Genomic DNA, 18,026 nt, shown 5'->3' on the forward strand with positions numbered 1-18,026 from the left:
GTGAATGTACAATTTTCAGCACCTAATCCCTTTGAAAATGTACTCAACAGGTGCCAAAGGGAAGTGACATACCTTAAGCCAACACTGCCTCGCAGGCTTTCCTTCTCTCTCAGGCCATGTTTACCTTCATCTTTTTTTCTCTCTCAAAATAGACCTTCATTTTTAATACTATTAGAGGAAATATCTTTCGTGGCAAGTAAACTGGTGCAAAAGTTTTCTGTTACATTTCAGAAACTATCTTAAGCTGTATTTCTCAGGTAGCAGATTTATATTGCATTAATGCTGCTGTCATGTTCAAAAGCTTTAACTTTGCAGGTCAGTCACATCCTGCAAGGGGCACAGGCTGGAACCACCTTCCTTGCTGAGGCTGTGTGTGTGTGTGTGTGTTTTTTTTTTTTTTTATTTCAGCTTGCAAGGCTAATGGTGCAGGGAAAAGGAGCTACGCCTGTTCCCATGATGAGACAAAAAAAAGACAAAAAACATTTAATGAAAGAGAAAGTGTGTTGAATACTGTTCTTCTCTCCTCCCCTCTCCCTAAATGTCAGACAGTGATGGGTTGGTAGCTTTGGAACAGATCTGAACCTTGCTTGCAACAGGGGATAGGGAACCGCGATGGGGTAGGCATGCCCCAAACATACAGTAGATGCCGACCATCCCAAGGGGTTAGCTTCCTGCGCTCACAAACCTCCAAGGAAATCAAGCCAGCCAGTTAAAAGAAGCGATCAGCCACAAAGAGAAGCTAATTATTATTGGGGTAGGCTGGGAATTCCTATGGAACAGCAGGTGTTTCCGTTCACCTAGTTCAAAGTAAGGTGTAAGGCAGGTCCTATGGAAGAGGAGGAGAAGAGAGCTAAGCAGGCTGGAAACTCCGAAGCTGGCAAGTGGCTAACAAAATTCTACTGCATGCTAACTGTCCACGCTAAACACGGGAAACTGAAAACAAAAATCTCTTTCACTTAGCTTTGATAAAAGGATATGACGTTGAGGCTTGTAAAATGGCAACGGTTGACATTTGATTACAACGCTGGCCACAGAAGCACATGATATGCAAACCGAAAGAACAGGACCGTCCCGTCCCGATGAAACCAAAACCGAAAAGAAAATGTCAGTTATTTTGTCAGAAAATTTATGTAAAAAAAGTAATGTGCTAAGAAGATAAAAAAAAAAAAAGAAGAAAGAAAACGCAGAGGACATGTAAACTATCATATTTTAAAAAAAAATAACAATCTCTCCTTTTTAAAAATCCTCTCTGTCAATGTAACAATCCTGAGAAGCCCTGCTAGCGCTGCACCCAGCGCATATCTTCAAGAGGTGTCTGTGCATTTTGTAACTCTTTTATGTACAGTCAGCTCAATCTCTTGATAATATCACAAGTGTGAATAATATGAGTGGGTTTAACTTGCCAAACATATGCTGGCGAAGGGTGCACTGCACGCGGAGGGTAATTCTGTAACACCACACGTAACGTTTGTGGCAAGGGCGTACACGAACATTACACCACTTTACAAAGGAAACGTCCACGTGCGACTTCACTTTGAAAACGACCCCACTGAAAGCAACCGCAAAAGTCACACCTTCTATCCAGAGCGGGAAACATTTCCCAGGCAAACTTACACATGCATACTTTTAAAAACCCAAAAAGTACCTGTGTGTAAGTGAAAACCCCACCCAACCCTGCACAACCTCCTCCCCACCCCCCTCCCCCAGGAAGGGCTCAGCACAGTCTGGGTAAATGTACGCGTGACCATAACGTACGTGCAGGAGTCTACTCACGTGTGCGCGGTTTTATAAATCCCTCATTTCAGCGCGGTGAAATGGTGTACTCCGTGCAGAAACGCATTGGAAAAATGCCCTCCCAGATGAGCAGCGGGCAGGAACCTGACACTGGCCATGGGGGGAGGGGGAGGGGGGGAGTGTATTTTGAACAAAGAGGTAGCAATATCCCCATCTCTCTGCCTTCCTTTTCCCCCACTTCCTCCGCCAGTAACTTCCTTCCACTACATCCTCTCCTTAGGGCCTCCCCTTCCCATGCTAGCACCAGATCAAGGAGCGCTACCTTCTTCCGCCAGAGTGCCACTGGCCTGGAACCAGCAAAGCAAAACAAATCAACCCTAAAGACGCCTACGCTCACTAGCACATGGAAATCTCTTCCTGGTACCGCCTCCGCCACTTGTCGGAGACATGCTGGGTATTCACTCACCGAGAAACAAGAGACAAAAACAGATATAAGTAATAAAAGGGGAGAAGATTGGAAGCAGTAAAAGTGAGGAACAAAAAAAAAAATCTCCAGTCTACTTCTCCCCCTCTAAATAGCTCTCAGATCTAAATATCTGGCAAGCTGGCCTAATTCAGGCTTTTCTGGAGGTGCACAAAGGCCGAACGTAAGGGAAGTATACCAGTGTAAGGGTATGAATTTGGGCCCACAGGGTTTTACCTACAGCCACAAGATGAGGAAAGCATCGTAACAGGCGGAGTGCCTTATATATGCACAAATCGGCTTAACAAACCAGGATATGTACGGAGCCAGGCACCGTCTGACAAGGGATCTGGTTACATTGGCGACTTACTAAACAGGACCCCCATGTCAGCCGACATCAGTTTCAGTCCCTTGTTTCTAACTGCATAATAACTGCCTGCTCGTTTACAATGAGGATTGGTTTCACAAACTGCCCTGCAGAGAGAAGGTTTTCAGTTATTTGCAACAGGAAATCCATCCAGCACAAATGTCTGGCCTTCAAAAGAGAGAGCAAGCAACAGGAAAACAAAGATGTGGAACTGTGACCGGATCAGCACAAAATTAATCTGCATTACCTCAAGGAAGCTCAACGCTTTCCAAGCCTTACTGAAGAATATTTTTCATTGCAAACCATGTTTTATCCATCGACAATAGCACAGCCTGTGTAAACTGCCCTTCTCTGAAGCCAGTGTTGGGTGAGGAGGGCGGCTTTGTCACTATTTCACCTCAGTTTCCAGAGCGCAGTATTGTGGTGGCCATGCCACTCCACTTGAATACCTAGAGATAACGGTGAACAGACAAGCTGCAGGTGAGCCCTTTCCATTGGACTAACCACGCATCTGAGACAAGCTTTCGAGAGCTCTCTGCCCTTCATGGGGTCAGGGAATAAAGAGGCGGATTTTAAGACCTGCGCACATGTCTGCGCGTTTGCCGTGCACATGGATGCGGCGATTTCATTGCATACGTGCGCCTGTTATGAAACCGGCTGTACGCGCATACATGTGCGCACAACTTTGCACCGACGCGTGCACGTGCGCGCAAATGCCGCCTCAATCGGGAAAGTGGGGTTTTTTAGTGGATGGGTGCGCCGATGCAATTACCTGTTTCCCCAGTTCGTTCCCAGTTCACCCCAGTAAAGTCTTCCTAAACCCCCTCGTGAACTTGCCTCCCTTTTACTCTATTAGCCCCCATCCCTTAAAACCTCACGACTAGCTTAGTTTTTTGTTATTTTATTTCTTAACACGCCATCCATAGCAGAAGGAAAGTCACGCGGTAAATACTTAAGCACAGATTTTATGCTACAGACTCAGCCCGCTCATGCCCCGGCCTTTTGAACTTTCTGATTTGTCTGCTTGCCAGGAGATACGTGTTCGCGCACACGGTTTTCAAAATCTGCGCGGTGCGTACCGGGCCAAATCACATGTGTGCGTAGCTCCCGGCTTTGGCACGCTTGGTGCTTTTAAAATCCACCGGAAACAGCGCAGTTACACTGGGCTTAAGAAATCGGGTAAACATCAGGCTGGGTGTATACGTCAGGAGGCTACAGGTTATATTGCCAATCCAGCTCGGAAAAAGGATGGGGGTTGGACTTGACAGAACTGTAATAGCACTGTAACGTGTACCTTTCTGGTTGATGCAGGCAACCTCATGCCCAGCTGAGCCTGTACTACATAAAACCCGGTGCCGCTGCACTCAGAGGCTACTCACCAGTGTATGGAGTTTGTCCAGTTAAAAAGTTCTCACCTGCAGCTTGTTTGTCTTCTTTAGTTCTACCTCCAGCTCCTAGTCCAGCAGCTTGGAACGACGACAGCACTGTGGTACAAATTATGGCTTTAGCAATGCTGAATGTGACTATGAAGCATGCACATTCAGACACACATACTGTAAAACATAAAAATCTGAACATAACTTTAATAATTTCACAAACTAAACTAATTCAGACTGGAAAACGCCTGGAAAATGGTCACAAAGAATTCCTCAGCTTTTTTTTTTTTTTTTTTAACAGTAAACATTAGCGTTAGACATAATTTCTAGCAATTTTACAAACATTTTCAGTGTTTCCAAGCCCTTGGACTCAAGAAAGCTGAAAGGGGGCTGGCTGTGTAGCCCAGCAGTGAGGAAGCCCGCCCGCTAGGCAGAAACACTGGGCTTTGTGTGCTTCACAGAAGTGATTCACTTTGGCCCCTGGGCAGGAAAACGACCCTGCAGCGACGTCTCCCTTTTTGGACACACAATTGCTGATGAGTTATTTAGCTTTTGCAGGATGGTTCTATTCAAGCCCTTGGCCAGCAAGGGGACCTGAATGACCTAGGCAATCATGATGGGAAGGTGAGGAGGAGGAGGGGGAAAATAGAGGAAACACAATAGGACACAGTGAAAAAGAATGATGCTTCTTCTCAACGGGCAGAATCAGCTTTTTCCTTAATTACACCTTCTATTGTTCTTGTATTTCTGTAGATGTAAATACTGACAGGTCAACTAACAATGCTTATATAATTTTTTTTTTTCAATGAATACTGAAAGGTATAACAGTTACAGGAAATAAAAACATTAATAACCATTTCCTTTGGCTAATTTAAGTGAAGCACAGGTTGATGTGAATGCAGAAGAAAATATATGAAAAATGAGAATGACCTAAAGCTGAAACAAACACAGGAGAATTACCAAAGTCTCTTACTGTGAAGAAGAGAAATGTTCTAGGCCATTAAATACAAAAAAAAAAAAAAAGAAAGAAATACAATTGCATGCCAAGATATTTCTTTCAAAAAAACGCAGACTAGAACACACACACACACACACACACACACACACACACACACACACACACACACGCACATACATACATATACAAATATAACCCATTGATTTTGGCTGTAGGCTGCACTTAAGTAAATATCATTCAGTGAGTACGTTGTGGTAGCTTAAGCTGCCAGTGTGGTTTACCAGCTCTGACAACATGCATAAACAGCGGAAACAAGATGATTTGAAGAGAACTCTCTCTCTTCAACTCTCTTTTCTGACTATTTTCCCTCACTGTCCTTGAACAACTAAGGCCTGGATTCATCATTCTTCGCAGAATGATGAATCCAGCAAAAACGGGGGGGGGGGGGGGTGAAGGGGGGCGGGCCTGCGAATAGCGCCACCGTGAAAGGTGGCGCTATTTGGCGCACTACTGCCGACGATAACGTTAGTAACATTATCGCCGGCAGCAAAGCCTCCGCCAACTCCCTTTCCACTTTCCCGAGTCCTCCCCTCCCCAACTCCTCCCCTCCCCCTAATTTGCATTCTATCGCATGCGAGAAGGCCCTTTTCGCATGCGATAAAGCTTTAGAAAATAACTCCTTAAGTGGGGAAACGCAGAACTTTCAGCTAGGAAAACTCCGCTTCTTCTGACTTTCCAAAGAGAAAGGAGCAGATTAAGGATCAAAACTGAGTGAGTGTGTAGGGGGCGGGGGTGAGGGGAAGGGGCCAGGGAGGAAGCCCCAAGTTCCTACATGCTTCTGCTCTGGATATCACTTTTGATGGTTTCCATGTAAAAATCTGACTCCCATCACATGTCCCACTGCAGCTCTGACAACTCTTAAGGACAAGCAAATGAGACTTTTTCATGCCATGAGGGCAGAGAGGCCTTGAAAGAAGAGAGCATTCATGGTTTTGCTATGTCTAGCTTTGTTCTGACTTAAGTACTCTGATGGTAATCTTATCCTAAACTGTTATCATTACTAAATCCGAAAGGGACAAAAATGACCTCAGTCTTTCACAACATATAAACCTGTTTTGCTTCCACATTAATTCAGGTGAAAGGATGATATATGGTTCTAACAACATTCAGCACATAAAAAAAAAAAAAAAATCCCCAAATACGTTCCTTTTATGCAGATTTCCCGTGGCCAATAAGTTTGCAAGTTTGCTCTGGAAGTGACCAGCTAAGTAGCATATTTTTGCTTTTCTGAAGCTTGTGCAAAGTTGGCAGTTTTTGTACTGGTATTAATAATACTTATATTGGCATTCATGCCCTGTACTGCTCGGACCACTTTTATCGAAGTGTTTCAAAAACACTTATCGTAGGATGGGAACAGTTATAAGAAGAATACAAAAAGGAAAAAAAAACAAAAAACAATAAAAGAACGGATATTATTACACATCCCCTTGTAGTGTTTGGAAAAAAGTGCATGACTGGATTTATGTAATAGTACAAGACATAAAAAAACATATTTAGAAAATCAGGTGTCTTCAGCATGCCGACACTTCCGTTATCACTATTATCTAGCAGGTAGTTAAAACAAGACCATGTTTTTTTTTCTTTTCTTAAAAAAAAAAATGTGCATTAAAGCTAACGTAAATGGACAAAGCTAGCCAGCAAACTATTTTTCCTGCATTTCTAACAGCTGGGTGTAACCATAAAATCAAATTAAAAAAAAAAAAAAAGTTAACAACTATCAATACAATTGTTTTACACCATAAGCCTGTTTAGGCTCAATATCTACATATTAATCTGCCATGCTTAGTTGAAAAGTTCCCTCCAAGTACACAAAGACAGTTAGGAGAAATAGGTTTTTCTTTTTTTTTTTTCCAGGCAACAAGTCATGGTTAAATCATACTGTCTCTTTGGAGATAACCAAGAACTTAATAAGTTCATTAGAAAATATGGGAGTAAATGCAAGTTCATTTTTTTTCTTTTTTTGTTCCTTTGTCTATTTTTGTGGGCAGTTTATATCCCAGGTGAAATTTAAAAAAAAAAAAAAAAAAAAAGCACCTGGTGTTTAATTGTTTGTAAAAAAAAAAAAAGAATGAAAGAAAAAAAAGAAAGAAAATTAAGGAAAGAGGTTCCATATATGGGCCTTCTGCGAAAGTGAACGTTGGCAGTGTCCATTTCTTTAAACTACTCTATAGAAGCGAAGGGAATGTTTTTATGCAGGTTAGGGTTCTGACTGTGCCGATTCCGGCTGCGCACGGACGAGAACATCATGTTGCAGCCGGCGACTTTGCACTTGTGCATTTCCCGCAGGTGCACCGTCTTGTAGTGCACCCGTAGAGTCCCCTTGTTGCTGTATATTTTGTGGCAAATGTTACACATGATGCCGCCGTTGCTCTGCAGGACGCTGCTGAACATATGTGACTCTGCCAGGTCGGGGCCCGCACCCAGGCTAGGGATGGGGGCCTCCGCCTTGTGAACAGATTCCCCACTGTCACTGGCCCCGTCAATGTCGTCCAGGAGGATTCCTTCGTCGCTGCCCACATCCGACTCTCTCGAGGAGTGGATGCTGCTGCTGGACTGCAGGCTGGAGGTGGTGCTCAGGTCTAGGACCATGTAATCTTCCGCCATCCCCCGCCCGTAGCCGTTAATGTGGGAATCTTCGGTGCCAGCCGGCGAGGTGGCATCGTCCCTCATGTCGTACCCCATGTGGTGCTGACCGCCGTAGATTTTCATCAGGAACTCGTCGCGGAGGGAGGGCTGAGATGTGTCTAACCCCATTTCGTCCAGTTCTTTGGTCAGTAGTTTGCGGTGGAGGTTTATGTTGGCACTGTGTCTGGGAACAGAGAAGCAAAACAAAGCACAGTGGATGAAACCGCAGAATTCAGGTGCCAAGCAAAGTTCCATTTACGAATTATCATTTTCAAAATATGAGGCAACCCTATCCTTACTGCGAAATATTTTTCTGTGTCAGGGAAAAGAGTTATAATAAAATTAAAAACAGGACATGAAAACACTTTTTTTTTCCTCTCTCTCTACCCGCGTATGCACCACAGCCATCCTTGCATGCGCTTATTTTCTCCCCTATCTAGCAATAAATACAAAGGCAGCAGTTTTCCCAGCTAAAGATAAAGATCAATATCTTCCAAAACAAAAATGTGACATTGAATTTTTTTCTTTGTATCCTAATTTGTTCCCAAAGGTATCGCTTATTACCCAGCTAGGAATCCCCCCCCCCCCCGCCTTTGAGTCATGGATACCAATCAAGCTGCATAAAAACATTAGAAAAGTTATATATATATAAAAAAAAAATCAAACATTGGAGAGATGCAGGGCCATTTAGGAAAGAAAAAGAGTTGTAGCTTTGTAATAATGAAACCAACAAGGTGGCCTAAAACAGAGCTAGAAAACAGTAAAGATAAAAAAAAATCCTTGTCAGCTAAACACAAACTCTGACAGCATTATGTGCTCCAATTTTCAAAGCCATTTGCGCACAATGGGGCGGATTTTAAGAGCCCTGCTCACCTAAATCCGGGTGGATTTAGGTGAGCAGGGCCCTGCGCGCCGGTGCGCCCATTTTACATAGGCCTACCGGCGCGCGCAGAGCCCCGGGACTCGCGTAAGTCCCGGGGTTTGGCGAGGGGGGCGTGTCGGGGGCGGGTCCGGTCGGCGCGGCGTTTGGGGGCGTGTTGGCGTTTTGGGGGTGGGCCCGGGGGCGGTCCATGGGCGTGGCCGCACCCTCCGTACCCGCCCCCAGGTTGCGTCCCGGCGCGCAAGCGGCCCGCTGGCGCGCGGGGATTTACGTCTCCCTCCGGGAGGCGTAAATCCCCCGACAAAGGTAAGGGGGGGGGTTTAGACAGGGCCGGGCGGGTGGGTTAGGTAGGGGAAGGGACGGGAAGGTGAGGGGAGGGCGAAAGAAAGTTCCCTCCGAGGCCGCTCCGATTTCGGAGCGGCCTCGGAGGGAACAGGGGTAGGCTGCGCGGCTCGGCGCACGCCGGCTATACGGAATCGATAGCCTTGCACGCGCCGATCCAGGGTTTTAGCGGCTCCGGGGATAGTCAGGGTTAGGTTAGGGGCTGGGGAGGAGAGGGGAGGAAAGGTAGAGTTAGGGATAGGAAGGTTCCCTCCCAGTCCGCTCCTTAATTGGACTCCTTTTAAAATCGACCCCTTAGGCCTTAAATACATACTTTTGTATTTTAAAAAGTATATCAAGGTAATTTTCAAAGGAAAATGTACACGTAACGTACAGGGACGGATGTAGCACTGTTGGTGCGGTCACCCCCAGCTACCCCTCTCTTCCCCCTCCCCCAAGCTTGGACAATGTAGCGCAGAAGGTCTAAGGCACAGTCCCCTAGTTTCCTGTGGCAAAAATTATACAGGTCTGAAGCAAACTGGCAAATATTTGCACCTTTTATATTACATTATAAAATTAGTTTTACACTATAATGATATGATTGGTATAATTTATTTATTTTTATTGGGTGGAGAAAAGTGACGAGGGAGGAGAGGAAGGGGAAGGTGAGAAGGAAAGAGTACTAGGGATAGGGATGGAGAGGTGCAGTCATGTAGGACTTGTGCATTTTCAACCCGATTTTAAAAGTTGCCTACATGCGTACGCATCCCCGGATACAGGAAAATTAAACAAAAAAAAGGGGCATGGTGTGGGCACTCCGGGATGCCTGGGCGTGTGCCCAGGCCCAGTGCCATATTCGCGTTTACTTCTGCTTCGAAGGAGGTATAAGTTAAAAAAAAAAACAAACCAATAACAGGTATCCCTGTTTGAGTTTGAGGGGTCTGGGGTAACTGGGGCTTTGGAGGATCTAGCTCTAGACTGGACAAATCTGGGTGAACAGTGGATGAACTGGTGAAACTGGTTATGGTGTGGCCGCGCACCTGTCATAAAATCCCCCCCCTCCCCCTCCCCCTCCCCACTGCGCGGCTGAAACCTGACTTTACGAGGCTGTGCCTACCCACTTGCAAAACTGGGGCACACGTACACGCACCCAGGCTATTTTATAACATCCGTGCGCACGTGTTATGAAACGGCCGTGTCTCTGGGTGTGCGCTGACACCCACGTGCACATGTGCGCCCATGTGCCCGTTTTGCATACAAGTTAACCTGAACAAGTTAACACCAGAGCAAGTTACAGCAGCAATAAGTGACAAAACGCAGTACTGGTAGAAGGTGAGTTTGTGCCCGTTCCAGGCCACGTATACAGCGATTTTCAAGCTGTATTTATACATATGAGTTCACTTTGAAAATTTAGGGTAAAGTCTGCATGTAAAAGATACGCACAAACCTTACTTGAATGTCCAAAATTTACAGACAACTGTGCTGGATCATGCGCAGATTAAGTTGTGCAAAGCTACACCTCCTCTTCAGAGGGCGTAACTTGTGCGACTTCACTTGAGTGAATACTTTGGTGAAACACAAAGTAACGTGTGCAAGTGACGACTCACCCCCAGCACCGCCCTGTGGAACGTCTCTCTCCAAGTCTATAAGAAAAGCACGCAGGGTAACCCGGCTACATACATACTTTTATGCGCATTGAACCCCAGGCTATTTTCCAACAGTCGTTTATTCTTTTGATTTATTTTAAAAGATTTATTGTCCGCACTCTACATGTTATGCTCGAGGCAGATTACAAATTGCATATTCACAGATTTTCAAAGGGTTAAGCGTGTAACTTATGCGCGTTACCCCAAAAACCTGTCCCTGCGCGCGCCGAGCCTATTTTGCATAGGCTCAGCGACACGCTAGCCCCGGGATGCACGTATATCCCGGGGCTTTGAAAAAGGGGTGGGAAGGGAGCGGAGCGGGGGCGGGGCGTCAGTCCGGGGGCGGGACCAAGGCCTCCGGCACAGTGGCTGTGCCGGGGGCCTTGCGAGCCGGCACTTGGCTGGCGCGCACAAGTTACGCCTGCCCAGAGGCAGGCATAAATCACAAAATATAGGTGAGGGGGAGTTTATGTAGGGCTGGGGGGTGGGTTAAATAGGGGAAGGGAGAGGAAGGTGGGGGGGGCGGCGGAAGGAAGGTTCTCGCTGAGGCCGCTCCGAATTCGGAGCGGCCTTGGAGGGAACGGGGAAAGTCATCGGGGCTCCCCTAGGGTTCAGCGCGCACAAAGTGCACAAGTGTGCACCTCCTTGTGCGCGCCGACCCCGGATTTTATAACGTGCACGTGGCTGCGTGCGCACGTTATAAAATCTACGTTCGCACGCATGTTATAAAATCTGGCCCTGTGTGCGTAAAAATCAACATATACATGTAGAAAAATATTTTAAAAACGTCAAAATACAGATGTAAATCAGGATCTGCCAGTCATTTTGTGCATGTTAAAAAGGGGTGGGCCAGCGGCTTTCCAGGGCAGGGCCACAATTTCCATGAGGAAGTTGTAATTTTATAAGCAGTTTGGGCCCGATTTTAAAAAGCATTTACAAGCTTAAAATGGGGTTTTACACGTGTAAATGCACTTTACCTGGGAAATTCTGGAGCTCCGACCTTTCATGGTTAGGTTTAGTGATATAGGACTTCGGTCATAAAGAACTTTTTCTTATTCTGTGCCCATAGGAAAAAAAACTATTACATAAGGCTCATCTAACATAAAAAGAGATGTCCTATAATTTTAAAGCCTGACGTTCTTAAATTGCTCCTGGAAATCTAATATCCCAGGTGCAGCATCAATGGACTCCCCTAAGATAAGAAAGTAGCATCAGTATACAGGGGTAGCTTCTTAATTGGGTTAAAAGAAAAAGCCCTTGGGGTTTGGCCACGGGCCCTGACCGAAACAGCAAAGAACTCAATAGGAACGCACCTGGCCTGCAGCCCTCTCCACATGAAAAGGCGAGTGTAAGGCCCAAGTGAGGATTTCTACAGTCCCAGAACGTCTAATTCACAGAAGAAAGACCTCCATCCAATCACAGCTCATTAGGGTCATTTTCAATGCTGCGCCTAATTACACAAGTTAGTAGGTCATAGCCACTTTAAAAGCAAAGTTTTGCGCATACGTCTGTTTTGAAAATTAGCCCGCCAAATTCGCCCACTCGCAGTTAGAACTGCCATTTTTCAGGAAAATTTGCACACATACGTTTTAGATTTTAAAGTATGCACCTAAGTCCAAATCCATCCCCAACACCACCTGCAGGAACACCTCCACTCAGTCTAGGTAATCCTATGTGCAAACATGGCATATGTACTGTACATATTTACCCCTATAGCAGGTAGGGAATTTTATAAAAAGGCCATTTGTGCATGTTTTAGCCACAAAAGTCTCCGAAAATTGCCCTCAACCTGACAGCTAAACAAAGAATTTCATATTTTGCTTTATTAAGTTGGATGGAACAGGAGATAATAACCAACCCCTAACAATATCTGCAATAAATCTTTTCTGATCTGGGTTCAGCAGCCGAGTTACTACAGTTTCCAAGCAATTGCTCTTGCATTTTGGAAAAAATGTTCACATATACATTGAGTAAGTATAGTGGGAAATAACTTGGATAAAGATCTAGATTTTTCTCATGCTTGGGTAATGATTACCACTGAAGCCTCACACAACACAGCTTATGCATAACCCTTGTATGATTACCATATTAATCATATACATGGACTAGATCCATGCCACATTTCTTATACTTTATTTTATATAAACATGTACCGACATTGTAATGGCACTTTTGTAAATTTCATTTGTAACCAAACCAAATATATGTGCCTATATATAAACCACCTATACATAGCTTCCTCTTTTCAATTTTAATTTCTTCTTTTACTTCCTTTGAACCATGCCTCTCTCCCTTCTACACCTCACCCTCCCTTTCCCCCCCCCCTCCTACCCCTACCCCTCCCTCCCTCTCCCCTCGCCCTGCCACCAGCCTACCTTCCCCTCCTCTCCCTCCCCTACTCTCCCTTGACTCTCTGCTCCCTTGGTTCATTGCTTTATAGTTTTTTATAGATTTTATAGTTTTTGTTCCTTTTATACCTTGTTGTTGTGTTAGTATTATTATATTGTTTTAATGTTATTTTGTTTTACTGTATCTCCCACCTGAGTTCATTGTAAACCGGCATGATGTGCTTCACGAATGTCGGTAAATAAAAGTTAATAAATAAAAAAAATAAAAAAAATATATGTAAACCGTTGTGATGGTGCATTACCAAACGACGGTATATAAAAGATTTTAAATAAGTAAATAAATTAAATAAAATAAACAGCCTGATGCTGTCTTCTCTTTTAGAAATTCTCATAGCAATCTGCAGGAAGACTATCAGGGGTTGTTGCCTCGTGAGGATCAGAGGGGTGAGCGTCAGCGCCGCATGCCTTGCTATAGAGTTGCGTGATGCCTAAGGTGGCAACGGCTTTGACGCAGCAATGGCAAGTGCTGCCGCTACCAGAGCGAGAGAGCCAGCAGCCTGGAACAGGGGAAGATAAAGCCGAACGTTGGTGTCTGTAGAGAAGAGGAGGCTGGTATATGCAGTGACAGGAGTAGGTTAGAGAGAGAGGTGGTGGCTAGTGTGAGTGGATGGGGGTGAGAGTAGAGGGGAGGCAGCTGGTGGTTGTTGTGGGTGGAGAGAGAGAGAAGAGGATGCTGATGTCTGGTTGATGGTAGGACAGAGAGGAAAAACTGGTACTTGCACTGGGGAAGAGAGAAAGGAGGCTGGGATGGAGGCAGCTAGTAACTGGGTGGAGACAATAAAAGGAAGAAAGTGATAGCAGCAGCAGCAGCAGATCATGGGGGTGCAGGTCAGTATAATAAATAGGAGGGGAGGAGACTGATGAAGAAATGGGGGATGACAGAATGGAGGGAAAATAGAAGTGGTGAAAGTGAGGAAAGGAAGGAAAACCTGGAGAAAGAGACTGGAGGGATGAGGGCAGGCAGAATAAAATGAAGAACCGATGGGAAGGGGAGAAGCAGGCTATATCGAGAGAGAGTGAGTTAAAAAGAGAGACGAAAGGAAGTGGAGAAAAGAAACACAAGAAAAGTAAAGCAAAAGAAAAAGCAAATGAAGAAAAGAAAGAAAGAAAATAAAAGAAACTATTCTGAATCATACAACAAAGATCAGGAATCTAGTTTTTTTAAAATAAAATATTGAAAGCTAGTCTTTCCAATAAACGTGACTTTCTGTATACAGGAAATAATGCAGAGTCTTAATGTAAATCCATGCAGATATGCAGCAGAAGTTTGAAAAGGTGCTGCAGAAATTTCTAGTCCCTGCTGCAGAATCTATGTTCAAGCTGCGGCGGAAAACATGGGGCAATGTGACCCTGCTGTGCTGCCTAAAATTGCAGAAAGCAAAACGAGTCTCTCAATAGAGCCCTGATCAATGTCCATCACCTCTGCCATGCAAACCTAAACCAAAATATGAGCAGAAACCAAGCTACTGCCGGGTCCTACACCGATTACACGCCGGACATCTGATTACGGGATTGAAATGTAAATGGAATGGGGGAATCAAAGCTGAGCACAAAAGTATATTCCTTTGACCTTTGATGACCAGCACTACGAGATTTAATGGAAGAGGAAATGATTCTTCCAACCCCTCAGCAAACCGCAGCGCTTTCACAGACTAAATTACTGAAACAAAATCTTTCTGGAGGTCCTTTGATTTTAAAACTTCAAAACTATAATAAGAAATGCACTAGCAAGCAGCAGCAAGTTCAGAAAAGCAACGGGACACAAAGGTTAAACGTGGCCTATATTTAGACTACAGTTTGCATATACACTTTTTTGTGCCATAACTATGGCCTGGGAGCTATATTCTGCTCCTATGCCACAGTAGTGTGTCCTTTAACCTTGGTCCTATATTCTCACAGAGAGCCCAACTTTCAAACTTGTTTGCGGAATAACATTTGCACACTCAAGTGGCCAAAAAGAGATTATTGCTAATATTTTAAAAACTATGCAGCAGAAGCTGCCCGGTTTCTTTATTTATTTAGACATTTCATATACCATCATTCCATATATAGATCACAATGGTTTACAAAGTGACATTCATAGTTATGACTCAACCAACAAACAACGATTGGTTACAGAGGTAGTATTCCTATACATGTATTAATATCTAGGGATGTGCATTCGTTTGCAACGAAATAGGAAATAAAGACGATATTTCCTATTTTGTTGCATTTCGGGGGCCTGACGAAATGAAAGGAAAACCCACGAAATTTCGTGTAGTTTTCCTATCCCTTTTTTTGGGGGGGGGGGGAGAAAGGGCACACTTAAAAAAACAAACAAACCCCAAACCCACCCCAACCCTTCAAATTAAATTAATTACAAATCCCCACCCTCCCACCCCCCCCAAGACTTACCGAAAGTCCCTGGTGGTCCAGCGGGGGTCCCGGGAGCGATCTGTTTCCCCTGTCATACGGTAAGGGCAAAGGGCCACCGAGGCCATTTTGATTACTTGCAGCCGACGGCCCGAGAGGGGGAGATCATTTCCAGGATCCTCGCTGGACCACCAGGGACTTTCGGTAAGTCTTGGGGGGGGGGGGGGGGTCGGGAGAGTGGGCGGATTATAGGGATGTGCAAAACAGATTTTCCGGAAATTTCAGGAAAATTCGTTTTGGGGCGGCCAAAAAAAAATTGGCCCGAACCGCGGGAAAACAAAATTTCCCATGGTGGGCTGATAATGAAGTCACATCTCTATTAATATCTACCTTGTAAATTTTCTATTACATATTAATGACATCTCTTGTTGGATTTATTTTCATGTTTCAATTGTTATCTTTTGTCTTTCTTGTTTTTGTGGCTCTCTATTTTCAGGTTTATTAGGTTAATTTATGCGTGTTTTTGAGTAGCCACGTTTTTAGTTCGCATTTAAATCTCTTTCTATCAGGTAAAATACGTAACGTCTTGGGCAGAGAAGTCCATAGCTTTGGGCCCACTACAGAAAACACATGACCTCTTATTTGCGTCAGATGTGTGCTCTTTATTGATGGAATACTCAATAGTTCTTTATTTTGGGACCTTAACGTTCACTGAGGTGTTTAAGGTTGTAGTGTCACTCCTAACAAGCTGGAGTTACTGTAATGAATGATGTTGAAAATTATTGTTAGTACTTTATAATAAATCCTGGATTGTACTGGTAACCAATGCCGTGAGATCAGCAAGGGTGGAATGTGGTCATATTTCTTGGACTAGTAGGAGCCTTGCTGCGGCATTTTGTAATAGTTGTAGTGGTTTTAATTGACATGCTGGAAGACCTAGTAATAAGGAGTTGCAGTAGTCTAGGTTTGAGGATATTAGAGTTTGAAATACAGTACGGAAGTCTGCCATTGTTAATAATGGTTTCAACTGGTGTAATATACGCGGCTTGGCAAAACCAGTTTTGATTAGTTTACTGATGTGCATTTTCATTGTTAGGTTCTCATCTAGTTGTATTCCTAAGTCCCATACATGGTCTGAGGGATTTATTTGAAAATTGCCCAGGTCCAGGACAGGTGGCTTAACTATCGAATTGTTTCTACTTGGCCAGATGATTTCAGTCTTTTGGGGGTTTAATGTGAGTTTAAGTTGCGAAATACCATGCATTCATGCATTGCTGCCCCATAAGTATGCACTTATATTTTTAATGCAAGAAAACACATACTTTCTTTGCCTATTTTATAAAAATATGTGCCTATGTTTTACAGATGAAATAATGGAGAAACTTTAAGGTGAATTTTAAAAAGCTGCATGTGTAAAAAATAGCACTTACGTGTGTAAAATAGCAGATATGTATTAGCTATTTTAAAAACCTCAGGGGTAGATTTTATAATTTTGTACGAGCGCGTACTTTTGTTCACGCACCAGGCGCGAACAAGAGTACGCGAGATTTCAATAGATACGCGAGTAGCTGTATCTTTCGCCCTCCCCTCACCTTCTCCTCCCTTCCCCTACCTAACCCACCCCCCTGGCCCTATCTAAACCCCCCCCCCTACCTTTATCGCCGGATTTACGCCTGCCGGAGGCAGATGTAAATCTGCTGGCACGCCATCACCCGACCCGGGGCTGTTCCGGAGGGCGCGGCCACGCCCCCGGAACGCCCCCGGGCCAAAACCATGCCCGCGGCACCGCCCCAGAAACGTCGCGTTACCCGCGCCACGCCCCCGAAACGCTGCGTCACGACCGCCACGCCCCCCCGGCACACCTCTCCATGCAAGCCCCGGGACTTACGCACATCCCGGGGCTTGCGTGCGCCGCCAAGCCTATGCAAAATAGGGTCGGCGCGCGCAGGGGGGGGTTGGGGTAGGTTTTCGGGGGGTACGCACGTATCCTACGCACGTACCCCTTTGAAAATCTACCCCTCAATGTATGCACATAAATCAGGGCCCACGAGTAAATCTGTGCATGTCAAAAAGGGGAGGGCCAGGGGGATTCCAGAGAGAGGCCAACATTTATGCGAGAAAGTTGCTATTTTATAAGCAATTTATGCACGTAAATTTGGCACCTTACTTGTGTATATTTACTCCTGCTCAATATCTGGCGTAAGTGATCATTAACATCTCAAAAGTGAAAAAATGACTGGGTGAGGGATCTGGGTGAAATGGGGGGACTTCAGGCTGAAAAGCCAGGAGGATCTTCACGAGCTGCAAATGGACTGGGCAAACTGGTAGACTAATTAATTTTATTGGTAAAACTGGTTAGCTCATTGCCACATGCACGTTAGACAATTCCCCGACTTATGCTTGTAAAAGCCAACTTATGGAGGGTAAATGCATCTAAATAATGTGTGCAAAACCTACTTGCATATCTCTTTAAAATCTGACATTAAAATATGTGGATATATCATTTGCGCACGCCTGTCCGGCTAAATTCCAGCTTATCTGGCTAAGTATAGCGCCTTTGCCACTACTTAGATGGACAAATTCGAACTTATCTGGATAAAGTAGCGGCAAGTTCCAATTTATTCAGCTAAGTAGCAGCAGGTAGGATAATTCAGAAAAGCACTACTTGCCTGTCTAAGCAGCACTTTTAAACTGATCCCGCTATGTAAGATAGCCAGATAGGTCTAAAAAGTGTTATTTATCCAGCTAAGATGGTAACTTTCAAACGGGCGCATGGGCAAACATACGCGCATATGCGACAGCAAAAGCCCCGAGGTGCAGCAATTTTACAGCATGC

The 18,026-nt window shown here is 44.7% G+C and overlaps 1 protein-coding gene across 3 annotated transcripts in view; it reads right to left on the reverse strand.

Annotated features, from left to right (window-relative positions):
• The window catches only part of BNC2 (basonuclin 2), a 1,148,851-nt gene that overhangs the window by 75,267 nt on the left and 1,055,558 nt on the right, over nucleotides 1–18,026 (reverse strand). For 2 of the 3 annotated variants that reach the window (XM_029608611.1, XM_029608619.1), the window contains one exon: nucleotides 7,005–7,767. The exons of the other annotated variant lie outside the window; for it this stretch is intronic. In XM_029608611.1, coding sequence (XP_029464471.1) covers nucleotides 7,119–7,767 — 649 coding nt within the window. In that variant the 3' untranslated portion in view covers nucleotides 7,005–7,118. Of the gene's footprint in view, nucleotides 1–7,004; nucleotides 7,768–18,026 lie in introns of those variants that run through there. 3 annotated transcript variants of the gene reach the window in all.

This window comes from Rhinatrema bivittatum, chromosome 1 (genome assembly GCF_901001135.1).
Source record: "Rhinatrema bivittatum chromosome 1, aRhiBiv1.1, whole genome shotgun sequence".
Taxonomy (NCBI): domain Eukaryota; kingdom Metazoa; phylum Chordata; class Amphibia; order Gymnophiona; family Rhinatrematidae; genus Rhinatrema; species Rhinatrema bivittatum.